The sequence below is a fragment of the Lagenorhynchus albirostris genome, chromosome 6 (genome assembly GCF_949774975.1).
Source record: "Lagenorhynchus albirostris chromosome 6, mLagAlb1.1, whole genome shotgun sequence".
In the NCBI taxonomy this organism is placed as follows: domain Eukaryota; kingdom Metazoa; phylum Chordata; class Mammalia; order Artiodactyla; family Delphinidae; genus Lagenorhynchus; species Lagenorhynchus albirostris.
Window position 1 is genome coordinate 88,534,370 of NC_083100.1, and position 14,269 is coordinate 88,548,638.

Sequence of the window (14,269 nt, forward strand, 5' to 3'; positions counted from 1 at the left end):
GAATCATTTTTGATTGTCACAACTGGGGAAGGAGGTGGTCCTGGCATTTACTGTAGAGACTGGTGCTGCTAAACAGTGCCATGTGCAGGACAGTTTCCCACAACAAAGAATTATCAAGTCCCAAATGTCAGTAGTGCCAGTGTTGAGCAACCTTGTTATCGAGGATGGCAGGGAGGAAGCCTGCCACCACTGCATAGGTGCCGAAAGTAGAAAATGAGACTTAAGATTATTTATTACTCACAGCACAGCAAACAGCATTAGCATCAGCATAGTTGCTCTGGTTCCCTGCCCCCAAGTCTCACAGGCCGATGTCATGGGTCCGTATAAACGCTAAGCACGGAGTGAGTTGTGCCACAGATGAGGAACCCACGGCGTGGGCATCAGCACCTTTTGAGCAAACAGCCAACAGTATCACAAATAGAAAGTTTTCAAGTCCCCCTATCTTGTAGAGCGAACAGTTACGCAGTAGTCACCCTGTGGTCACCTTGATTTAGTTGCCTGTGAGACCAGCTATAGAAATTATTCAGTACCAGAAGACAGACAAGCCCTTACAGTTTGGTACCCTCATCGGTGAAGTTCAGGGAGACTTCAGGTCCACTGGGGACTGCCTCTCCCAATACCCACAAATAAGACCCTGCAAATAAGCACACGTCATAATAAAGGCTCACTTATCTCTATTGTACATGAAGATTTTATGTATAATCACCTCAAAAATGTTCCATATAAGTATTTTAAATTCACAGGGGAAAATATGGTTCTTTTAAGTTGTTTTTCTTCTATGTAACCCATAATATCCTTGTTATTCCTTTTCTGATATTTGTCATCCCCTGAACGCTCTGGGTGTGGCTCCACCTCCAGGCATTTGCATGTGATGCTCCTTGTGTCTGGAACACTCTTCCATCAGCTGTCCCCTTGCCTCTCTCCTTTACCTCTTAGAGGACTTTGCTTACAGGCCACCTCCCTAGACCTTGCTGGTCACCTCATCTAAAATTGTGCATCTATGCAAATTTCCCACCCAAATCCTTACTGCCGTTAGCTGGTTACTTTTTCTCCTTTGTACTTATCCTATATATTTTGTATATTTTGTTTGTTTATTGTCTTGCTACAAGAATGTAAGCTTCAAGGTGTCAGAGGTTTTTGTTTGTTTGTTCATTGATAGAGCCTTATTAGAACAGTGCCTGGCATATAGTAGCTATGCAATGAATGAATATTCATTGAATGGATGAATGGGGCCTTTAATTTGGCTGTCATTACTTTAAAAATAGTAATTAAACTGATTAAACAAAACCAAAAATGATGAAGGTTGATTCTTTTTTATTCTAAAATAAGGAGCAATAAGTTCAATCATTATTATTATTTTTTGATTATCTTAAGTATTTATTGAAATTGTTCTGATAATGAGCTTCCCTGATGACTTTTCAGGAATCTTAAAAAATTTTACATATTCCCATAATTCATTTGAACTTACGTAACATTTTTAATTTAAAAAATGTGATTTTTAGTTAATACATGCAAAATATCCCTGTCTTAAACTTTGCCAGGCTTTCTGAGTTAACATCTCATTTTCGTGCACAGCTTCATACCATGTTTTTCTTGCACAGTTGCATACCTACCTTGAATGATTTTATACTATATACTTATTTAGATAAATTATTCTGCACTAATTTTCTTTATGAATTTGCTGTGGAATTGCAAGGATTCATTTAGCATACTCCCTCAAAATTGTTAGAAAATATAGTATTAATATCACTATTTTAACTATCTCCCTTTTTCCTACAGATTATGCTACAGTTAACCTTTGACATCTTCTTTATATTGCAAATAATGCATTTCTAAAACCAGTCATCATTTATTTGATTATATTTTTAAAATTTAATTTTGAACTACTTTTATTTAGTTTGGTGGAAAAATTGCAAAATAGTACAGAGAGGTTTTGATATCCCTCAAATATATCCCACAGTTTTTCCTAATAGTAACATCTTACAGAACAATACCACAATTATCAAAACCAGAAAATTAATGTTGATATAGTTACCACTAAAGACCTTAATCAAATTTCACCGGTTTTTCCATCATGAATTTAGTAGTTATATTTTCTCAGTCTCATGTATTCTGTAACAGCATCTCAGTTTTTCCTTATATTTTACTTTAATATTTAACTTCCCTCATATACACGTTTGTTGAATCTCTACATTGTCAGCCATCTAATATATTTTGGTAAGAAATTAAAGCTACAGTTTATTGAGAATAATAATTTTGATTGGAAGGTTGTTAAAACGTCCTTCACTTCAGTAATCTTGTTCATCTCCACTCCCCCTCTTTACATCCTACTTTTTCCTTCTAATAAATCATCGCTTATGTGAACTTTCTTTGACTTTTGCTTCTGTTTATAGTTTTTCTTTGTACAATGCTAGAGATCAAACTTTAAAGTAGATAGGCACACTGGAACATGAGTCATATTTCCAGACTTAGTGTATTGACTACTCACTAAAAATGGGTCCTTGTGAATCACTTTACTTTCCAGGGCTTTTTTCATGATTTGTAGAATCTAGACGGAATTTATGATCCTTTAGCTTCCTTTTACCTCTAAAATACTGACTTTAGAACTGGATCCCTGCTTAGTTTTATTATTACATTTTCCTCTGATTTGCTGCTTCAGTTTTGCAAAACTACCTGTGGACCAAAGAAGGGTGTGACTGTACGCATTTTCTTAGATACTTATATGAAGTTTTTGTGAGATAAATTACTATTAAGGACTTGACTTCCTTTATCACATTTACCTATTATCCACACATGAAATTTGCCTATCATTTTCCCTCTGGGTACTAATGAGGGTCTGAAACAAGTATACTTTTGATAATTTAGTATGTTAAGCTAAGCTCCAGGAGGATGGTCAGATGAGTTGACACATTTGTTCTTTGTCATGGTAATTATAAATGTACTGAAGATGTATAGCCTCTGACTTTTAAATTCAACTTGAAATTTAATTATCACTATCTTTCACTAAACGTGATGCCTAAGCAAAGCATGTGCTACCTTGTTTTCTTTCCAAATTTCAGTAAAAATTATCAATTGAAGTGATACACCTATTTGAATGTTTAAATGACAAGTGCAAAAATATGAAACATATTAGAAAATATAGCTAACAAAAGTCATTTTTATGAAATTAAATTGTTCAAGTGACTTCTAATAGAGTTGCCTTTTCATCTAATGTGAAAGAGATGGAGTAATTTAGTATTAGTGCAATAAGTTTCAAAGTATTCTTTTTTTGTTATAAATTTATTTATTTTTGGCTGCGTTGGGTCTTTGTTGCTGTGTGCGGGCTTTCTCTAGTTGCAGCGAGCGTGGGGCTACTCTTCGTTGCGGTGCGCGGGCTTCTCATTGTGATGGCTTCTCTTGTTGCAGAGCATGGGCTCTAGGCACGTGGGGTTCAGTAGTTGTGGCTCGTGGGCTCAGTAGTTGTGGCTCATGGGCTCTAGAGCGCAGGCTCAGTAGTTGTGGCGCACCGGCTTAGTTGCTCCGCGGCATGTGGGATCTTCCCGGACCAGGGCTCAAACCCGTGTCCCCTGCATTGGCAGGTGGATTCTTAACCACTGTGCCACCAGGGAAGTCCACTTTCAAAGTATTTTATTTTTATAAATTATAACCTACTTCATAGGACTGAAAGGAATGTTCAAGAATATCTGTGATACTTTGCGTTCAGAAGCTGAAGTGATTTTTGCTCTGTTCTCTCACTAAGTAGGCCGAATTGGGTGGTAAAAGGGCATGAACGGAAATTCCTTTCTCTCTCCCTGTTCACAATGAAGACTCATATTTTGCATTCTTTATGAGATGGTTAGTCAGGTATGGCCACAACATGAGACAGTGGAGAGGGTTCAGAAGAACCAAGTTTGTTATATTTACAGGTCCCAGAAACAGAAGGCACAGCACACCACAGAGGACCACACAGGAGACACACCAGGGTGGTCACAGGGCAAAAGACAGAAAGGAAGGGAAACCAGTAGGCCACAGGCTTTACTGGAGTTTCTGTGCCAATTTCTGTGGCAGGGAAAGATAAGCAATTTAGGATTGTCTAGTTTGAATAATTCCATTGGGATTTAAACAATAAATCTGGTCACTGTTGGTGTGGTACCTGGCCCTGGGATGATTAGGCAGAAGAATATTGCCTCCTGCAGAGACCAGGTAGAGGAGGTATGGCTCTGGAGTGGTTAGGTTGCATCTCAAAGGCAAGTTCTTGGCTGTGCCCTTTGCTGTCTTTAGTAATTGGCTATCTCCAGGAGAGGTAGTCTCCCCCCAGCTAGAAAGGCTTTTTAAAGATTTCAAAACATCATAATATGCAGAAAATAAAAACATTAAAAATATTTACAATACAACTGGGATATTATCTAGAAATTTGTTGTGGAATATTGTAAAATGAGCTATGTACTCATTCCATAACTGTGGGGACTTTCATAAATTGGAAGCTACTCTGGCTTGCATGGTATATATGTTGCAGTGTTTCATCTGGAAACAATGAATGTGAAGAGTGCCCTTCTGCCCAGAGCATTCAGCAGAATCATTTCTGGACTGCAGGCATGGCAGTGGTGTATTAGTCAGGGTTCTCTGGAGAAGCAGAACCAATAGGATGTGTACATAAAGAAAGAGAAACAGAGCTATATATTTAAATAATTACCTCACATGATTGTGGAGAATAGCAAGTCCAAAATCTATGGGGTAGAGTGACAGGCTGTAGACCCAGGGAAAAGTTGATGATATTGCAGCTCGAATCCAAAGACAGTGTAGAAGCCAAATTCCCTCTTCCTTAGGGGATCTCAGTCTACTTTCTCGTAAAGCTTTCAACTCATTGGATGAGATCAACCCACATTATGGAGAGTAATCTGCTCTACTCCAGTTGTACTGATTTAAATGTTAGTATCATCTAGTAATACCTTCACAGCAATATCTGAACTGATGTTTAACTGAATGTCTGTGTACCACAGCCTAGCTAAATTGACTCATAAAATTAGTTCATCACACATGGCTAGCTGAACAATATGCTTTAAGATGTGATAGTGTAAACAGAGAATTCCCATAAGGGCAATAGCCTGGAACCCAGAAATGTTTTTTATTTATGGTCATATTCATATACTTCTTACTCTATCTGTATTATTAAGGACATGAATTATGACTTTTTAGGATTTTTTTTCTCCATGGATCCCTCACATTTCTGCATGTCTTAGAGTGAGGCATTATTTGCCTTTTGTTCTGAGGTATCCTAACAAGGATGCTTGCATAGAAAAGAGACTTGGAAGAAGAGGTGGACTATCATCAGGTGCAGATAAGCAGGCCTGCTTATTGCCCATTAGAAAATATTTGGGTTTTCTAAATTTGGAATTCTTTTCCTGCAATGCAATCAACTGTGTGCGAAGGCATCCATATGGGCCCATCCCAGCTGTCCCCAGGGGACTTTGGACTAAAGGGATACCAATCTGCTGATGGCCATGCTGCTTGCTGCGCCATAAGTAATAAAGACTTCTCTATCTGTCCTACAAGTTTTGTGTCATCCGCCGTCATCCATGAAGCAGTACCAGGCTAACTTCTTAGCTTGAAAGTAGGGTAAAATCTCAGTTCTTAACAGTTCTTGAAATGTTTCATTTTACTCATCACTTTAGATTACTGTATTGGTAACTATGACGCATACTATGGCACTCTCTCTTTTCTTACATATGTTCATCACTGCATCAGAGATGACATATCCGAATGTCCTAGAGAGACCACCAGTAGCACCCTCTCCCCAAAGTGAAACAGAAAACACGCTTTTGATAATAGAAGGAAACCACTATATTTTAATATATTCTGTTCATCTGAAAAACAAGACCCTTATATGCACTTTACATATCTCTTTGACGAAAACAGCAAAGTATTTTGTTCTCATTGAGAGTAACTTGTGTATTCACCCTCTCCGACCTAATAAATGAACTGAGGAAGGACTTGGAATGAAAATGAGGATGACCATCAGCCTCAGCTAGCCATTGGGGATAGATGATGTAGAAAACCTTAGTCTGGCCAAGTACTCCTGTAACCTTATGAGATAGAAAATTCAGCAGGCAACTTTACTGCCACACTGTTAATTAAAAGAACTTCAATCACACATGTCAGATACATCGCCTCAGGCCTTATTGAAATGCACAAAGAGAATTTGAATTACTTGAACTGTAGGAGTATGAGGCAGGAGAGTTGTCCAAGCACTGACTCTGAGGCAAGGTAAGGCATCCCTGGCCCTGAACATATCTACATGCATAGGGCACTCCCAGTTATTTAAGGCATGTGGTCATACTCTGAACTCATGCAAACACTTTTGGAATACTTCATTCCGACTCAGAAAAATAATGTTCGTGCTAAGGATAGAAGAAATTGGATAGAAGTCCTTGGATACATTGGAAAAATAGAGGCACTGTGTTTTTATAATGGCAATTATGGGGTGTAATTTCCAGTTAATTCCTTATGATGTTAATCAAATTCTGTTGTAAAGCATCAAGACATGCATTAATCTGGAGATCTGGTTTATGCACCTTAAGGAAACTAAGGCCACTGCTCACATCCTTGGCCATTTAACTATTTTTTTTTTTTAATCTTGGACCCATTTTTAAAAGTTGAAGGTCTTATTTTAAATATAAAAACTTTAATCCTCTTCTGTTTCACAAATGTATAATATCTAAAAATCAGATCTGTAATGATGTTTTCATTTTAGAAATATGTTTTCCAACCTGTTTCAAATGCTTGTTTTATCTAATCCTAGATATTAAATTACTTTAAATAGCTTTCTGTTTTATTTATTTTAAATCCACATGATTATTCTTTTTAATTTACATACATTTTATTATCTCTTATTCATCCACATTTCATTAATGGTACGTATCACTTGTAGGAAATAACAATGCTACCATCAAGAATTTTTCACTTCAGTTAAAAAATCTAGCTTTGATGAGATGTTTTTCTAGAGCACTATTTATATATTCTGTCCATTTATAAAAGTTATTCTTGATGTACTAGAACAATGTTTACAAAGAAAAAGTAATGGAAATTTTAATTGAGTCAAAATAATATGTTAACCTTAAGTATTCACAGAATAAATGAAAAAGTCTGTTTTTAATCTGAATTATATGGATAAATGTCTCATTTTTTCACTTAAAAAAGAACATATAGACATAATCTTAATCTAAAAAGATTATAGGAAACCATTATTTACTGGAATTTTTCTCCTTTTTTTTTTGAAAAGTACAAGCATGTTGAGTTCTTGCCTCTCGATTAATGAAAATGGGTATTTAGTGAAATGTAAGGGAGATTTTTACCAGATTAAAAAAAAAAATCATACTCTTTGCTTTCATTATGTAAAAATAATGATGATGATGTAATGAATATTGATTTTAGAATGTAGAATACTTCAACTCTACCCAAAGGTATCAAAGCAATCTACTTTAACAAACAACTTTCTTGCATTTGATCAGTCATGTGTTTCCTTGAGCTAGTGATTACTATCTCTGTAGTTACCTATGTTTGTTTGGAAGTTCAGTGCCATAAACCTTCATATGTTATTGATTTCCTAGTTGAAGGGTTTTGGTCATAGAGATCCTAATAGTCAATCTCAGGGAGGCCCCATCCAAACCCTGTTGAGTGAAAAATTAAGTGTACGTAAACCAATGCTCTATAGGTCTTAGTGTTTCATCTAAGTCATAAGTTAAAGGAAGATGTCAAATGATACAGAGCCAGAGTATTTTCCTTACCAATGTATATGTGTTGAGAAAGGGATTCATTGATTCTTCAGGCTTTGTCCTACAAGTATAAAAGAGGAAGTTTCTCCATGTCTGGTTAAAGATAGCCTAAAAAAATTCCCAAGTTGCACATAAGACTCATTTTTGAGTTTTTGTTTTTGTTTTCTTTTTAATTTTCATTCATCCACATCCTTTCCAGAACAGAAAAACAAAACAAAGCGCACGCACGCACACACACACACACACACACACACACACACACACACACACACACACAAAAATAATATTAAAAAACATTCTAGGCTCATTGATTCATTGCTGTCTCAATAGTTGGCTAAAGAGAAAATTATAATAATAATGATACTATTAGTAATAATATTCATAGCAACATTTATGTAGTATTTATTATGTGCCAAACATTATTTTTAAGAGTTTTATATATTCATTTAATCCTCAAAACAATCCTATGAGTTAAACAGCATCATTACATCAATCTTAAAGATCACGTGTAACTCGCTCAGGGTTACAGAGCCTAGGAAGTGTGGTTCTAGAACTTGTGATCCTAATCACTACTTCATGCTATTCAAACATTTCATTTTTCAAAGACAAAACAAATGAACCAATTAGAGACAGGATCCTCCCAAGTTCTGCTTTTTAGAATTCCATTCCATCCCACTCTATTTATTCACAACTGACTCTGCATATCGTATTTCTAATTAACTTTGGCCACCAGTTAAAATGTAAGGAAATATTAATGAAAAATTCCTTTAAAAGAGAAAAATGTAAGGTCTATTCCTATCAAAAGAGCCAGGATTTATATATGTATGTATGTATATATATTATTTTTAATCCTGATGAATTTATAAAAACTAACATGTTGAGAATTTACAATATTACAGGCAGTATGCTAAGTATTTTACATGCAGTAGCTAATTTACCTCTTGTTTACTTATCCTACAGTGTATTATTGTCAGTGTATTATTATTATATAATACAGTGTATTATTGCTGCTATTATTGTCATCCCTTTTTATCTTTTTTTTTTTTTTTTTTTTTTGCGGTACGCGGGCCTCTCACTGTTGTGGCCTCTCCCATCGTGGAGCACAGGCTCCGGACGCGCAGGCTCAGCGGCCATGGCTCACGGGCCTAGCTGCTCCGCGGCATGTGGGATCTTCCCGGACCGGGGCACGAACCCGTGTCCCCTGCATCAGCAGGTGGACTCTCAACCACTGCGCCACCAGGGAAGCCCCTTTCATCACTTTTTAAATGGAGAAATTAAGGATCAGAGTGACTGAGTTACTTACCCAAGTGTCAGAAAAAAAATTTCAATCAAATAATACTACAACTTCTTCATATGAAAAAGAAAAAAGTATTAAGTCAGATGTGAAAAGGGAATGTTTTAGAAATGAGAAGGTTATTGAGGAAGAAAGTTTCCATGCTGGGTTAGATTTCAGATGTAATATAACTTTCGAAAACCGACAACAAGACAAAAACCAGCCACAGACTATGATAAATAGAAAAGAGTAAATAGCTACTCTTTTTCCATTATGCCAGGGCAGGAAAGTGCTCAGTAAAATTAAGTGTCAATAAAGCAAAGACAAAAATGAAACTTTTTTCTAAGCATAGGCACAATTAACCTGTGAAAATTACTCATACTGGTTGGTAATGAAGCAGATAGCTTAGTGAAATTGAGAACATATCTGATTCACTATAATCAGATTTTCAGTTAGATCAAATCACACACTATATTAGTCATCCTGAGTTAGGGCACATGCTGATTAACAGAAAGGGTCACAAAAGAAAATTTTATTTTTTCTAAGGCCAGAGGGCCATGATTGAAGAAAATGATAATAGTCAATGTTTATGACATCTGCGTATGAGGGAAGATGTCATGTAGATTTCCCAGTAGTGTGTGAATGCTCATCTCTGTCTCTGTTGTTGTGTCCAGTAAGTGCCAGTTCTCTACCTCACACCCAGGAGGAAAAGAGACAAAGGCTATCCTGGTTTTGAAAGAAGAGAAGTTCACAGTAATTTCTCGTGCAATAGAGGGGTAGAATTACATTTAGGATGTTGTGTACAGTATGGAGGATGGTTTACCGGATGGCAAAAAGTGAGGAAAAGACTCACCATAGGAACAGTGCAGTTATAAAGATCTCTACATTGGGGATCCTCTGACTTGGATTTTATCCCTATTCTACCACTGCTTATGTGGTAATAAACTATAAGCCTTCATTCTTAAGTGTTAGAGTTTCCCCTTCTGTAAAGAGTTGAATTAGGGGAGCTCATATGATTATATATTTGAATTATAACTGCCTGTATCTTAGAGGAAACTGTAATAGCATCCTTTGTAAAGTAAGTCTAGAATATACAGAAATATTTTAGTGTTTCTTTGAGATTCACTGTTCATGCAGTTCCATGATAAAAGCCTAGCCTGGGCTTTCAAAGGTGTGCTTCTGCTGGACCTGTTCAACTCTTGGCAAAAGGGCCTTCATATTATTTTGGTTATTCAGATTACATATTACATGTTTGAACATGCTTACTTTCTGAACGTATTACTGGATCATGTTATTTGATTTTTCTTTTGAACAATCTATGAGACTACTTTTACTCTGAGAACTTATCTTTTACCCTTTCGTTTTCTCATCACTTACATTTTCCTGTTTTTCTGCAGATCACTGTTTCAAATAAAATATCTCAAGAGAGGGCCTGGCATTCAAAACAAAATTGAAAAATATTCTATGGAATCATATTTGCAAAAATCACACTATAAAGAATTTATAGATAGAATGTATTCCTTTTAAAATTATACTTTTTATTAAGTAGAAGGTAAGTAGTGGACACTAATGAAAAATTTCTTTCTTTCTTGTTTTTGCTTTTTGCAGATCTGGATAATGTGGAGGGCATTGCTGTGGACTGGATTGGAAATAACCTTTACTGGACAAATGATGGCCATAGGAAGACCATTAACGTGGCTAGGCTGGAAAAGGCTTCTCAGAGTCGGAAGACTCTCTTAGAGGGAGAAATGTCCCATCCCAGAGGGATTGTGGTGGACCCTGTTAATGGGTATGCAATATTTGATCACCTTTATATAAGGAAAATTATATTAGATAAATTTGGTTTTTACATATTTAGTATTAGTAAGTTTTATTTAAATCCACATGGGCATTGACACATGAATGGCCTCACTGGGAAAAGTTGCTCATTTAATGATTATCTCTCCTAGAGAATGTGCTAAAAAAACATGTCAAGATACATTGAACTGAAATAAACAGATTATTTGTATAGAGAATATATTTACTTGGTTTATTCAGACAAGCACCATAATTCTCCATTTTAGACAGCCTGACACCAAGATAAATAATTCAACCAGCAAATCAATCAATTTAATTTTTTAAATTAAAGGCTATTGAAGTTTAAAGTATTCAAAAAATAGCAAGTTTCCATTTTTTGTACATTTACTGTGGGCCAGGCATTTTGTTAAATAGATTACCATGATCTATGTTGTGATTCTGCACAATAATACTTTGAATTAGTTGCTGTTCTCATTCTTGTTTTACAAAGAAGAAATTTGTAATGGACCTGCAAAAGACCATTTGATTATTAAGAGCCTGGATAGATATTTAAATCCGAGCAACTTGCCTCCAAGACTTTACTCAGAGCCACTATACTCCACTACTTTTTTTTTTTTAACATCTTTATTGGAGTATAATTGCTTTACAATGGGTGTGTCAGTTTCTGCTTTATAACAAAGTGAATCAGTTATACATATACATATGTCCCCATATCTCTTCCCTCTTGCGTCTCCCTCCCTCCCACCCTCCCTATCCCACCCCTCTAGGTGGTCACAAAGCACCAAGCTGATCTCCCTGTGCTATGCGGCTGCTTCGCACTAGCTATCTATTTTATGTTTGGTAGTGTATATATGTCCATGCCACTCTCCACTACTTTTTATTAGTCTAGGTTGGTAACTCTATTTTTGGACATAACCATAGTTTCCATATAGTGACATCATTTTATAGTACGTGTTACTTGTTTCAGGATGGATTATTTTGTGCAATTTTTGAGAATATGTTTTCCTTTGATTTTTATTCATAGCTATTACCTGAACACAAGCAACAAGGTGCATATAGAAATATTAAAGAAATGTGAAAATTCCTAATAGAATCTCAGAATTAAATGAGTGGATTGCATTTTCTACATGTACAGTTGTTGTATGTGGTTTTTATCCCCTCCGTGGCTTATATTTCAAAATGGCACCACAAAATTAATATTTTTATACCTTACTATTGCATACAAAAAAAAAAAAAATACTTTGGGCTTCCCTGGTGGCGCAGTGGTTGAGAGTCCGCTTGCCGATTCAGGGGACGCAGGTTCGTGCCCCGGTCCGGGAGGGTCCCACATGCTGCGGAGCAGCTGCGCCCGTGAGCCATGGCCGCTGAGCCTGCGCTCCGCAACGGGAGAGGCCACGGCAGTGAGAGGCCCGCGTACCGCAAAAAAAAAAAAAAAAAAAAAAAAAAAAAAAAAACTTAATTGAATAAGAAGCACATGACTCCCTTATAAACTGAGATCACCAGATTGCAGTTCCTGAAATTGTTTGTATTGAGAATAGCTCCAAATACAATCGGTGCTTCTTTCCAGGCTGACCTAATCAGTGGATGAACTCATTGCATGTTTTTTGTAAGGCATAATTATAAAGTAATTTTAGTGATTTTATGTGTGGATTCTTTAAATTTCTATTTTATTCCTGGACTTTTAAACCAAGTCATCTATTTGACCTTTAAACCAAGGCAATCTTAATTTTTAGAGAAAATATTTATTCCATGCTGTCTAAACCTCCTTGAAGCAAGATGTTTCAAATATATCTTAAAGCAACATCTTCCTTCTCAGTATTCTGTTAGAGGAAAATATTTTCCGATGGAATCAAAGGGTCTTTGAGGTGCTTGGGGAGTTGACATAAATGTGCAGGTCATAGAATTAGATGATTTGGAAGAAAATTTAGGGGCCACTAGACCCATCTCTCTCTTCAAATTCAGGAATCCACTTCAACACTTCCCTAAGAGGCAGGCATCCAATTTAGATTTGAAACCCATAGTATCTACATAGTTCAAAGTATCTGGAGACAAATCTGATTGATATGACATTTTTTCTTTTCAGTAAGGCAGTAAGTGCATCCCTATAGTACGTATCTCCCAACTAATCCTATATTTGCTTCTGATGTTGCAAAGAATGACTCTTCTACTTCTTCCATCAGACAGATTTTTAAATATTATAGAATGCTGCTATTATGCACCAACCTGAAAAAAAAAAACTCATGTGTATGTATATATGTGGCTATGTGTGTGTAGGTATACGTATATACACATGTGTATATATGTATATATACACATATTTTCCCCTAACAATATACAATGCCCAGAGCTCTGATTATATATACAGTGGTTAACAAAGCAGGCATAGCCTTTACCCTCATGAAGCATCTTGTGTCATCTGAAAAGTAGGGAATGGGCAGATGCCTCAATAAATAAGTACCAAATGAACAACGAATGTAATTTCTAGAGACCAAAGTGATGGAGTCAAACAAACAGGTTGATGTGAAGGCGACTAACAGAAACCTATTTAAATAGGCTTGCTAAAAGGCCTCTTTAAGGGGGCATCATTTAAGCTGAGACTTAATTGTAAAGAAGGAACCAGCCATGGAGAGTGAGGAAAAGAGTTCAGATAAAGAAAATGGAACAACTGAAATCTTAAGTTGGGCAAAAGCTTTACTGTCAGAGGAACTGAAATGAAGACGGGCTGGATTATAGATGGCAAATGGGAAAGTGACTGAGGATGCAATTGGAAAGGAAAGCAGGGCCTTGCCCACTACCATGAGAGATATGTACTTTGTCTTCAGTGTAAATGTAAAATAGAGAATTGATATAGTCAGATTTATATTAAACAACAACAACTAATCTTACTATTCTGTAGAGAATGGATTGGAAGACAGTAGAAGTAGAAATGGAACCATGTGAATTTAATTGTCCAAATAATCATTTGATGCTAATATAAGTTTTTGAAAAGTGAAGAAGAAAGTTTAGTTTGGAAAACTCCATTTAAAATAGCATAATATAACTTTAATCAAAACATTTTTGTAAAAACCTGGTTCATTTACATTTTTCTACCATAATACCTTTTTGCAGCTGTACACAGGAGAGCATCACAGATTTTCTCTGCCATAATAGCCTATTAACAAAAAGTACTCTTCAGAGGTATGGTTTTATCAAAAGCGTCATAACCAATTATAGAAATCAGTAAAGGGATAATTTTTCATCTATTTATTAAAATATATTGTTGAGTGACTACCTATAGATCAATAGAAATCAGTAAGACAGTGATTGTCTTCAAGGAGTTTATAATCTGGTGTGCTTGGTGTACACACACACACACACACACACACATACACACACACACACACACACACACACACACCACACACTTTACCTATAAAATAAAATAGAATGAAATACATGCTCTTTGGGA

General features: G+C 36.1%; 1 protein-coding gene across 1 annotated transcript in view; it reads left to right on the top strand.

Annotated features, from left to right (window-relative positions):
- Positions 1–14,269, top strand: part of LRP1B (LDL receptor related protein 1B) — a 1,442,028-nt gene that overhangs the window by 682,743 nt on the left and 745,016 nt on the right. Inside the window, exon 12 of the mRNA XM_060151186.1 lies at positions 10,633–10,813. Coding sequence (XP_060007169.1) covers positions 10,633–10,813 — 181 coding nt within the window. The remainder of the gene's footprint in view (positions 1–10,632; positions 10,814–14,269) is intronic.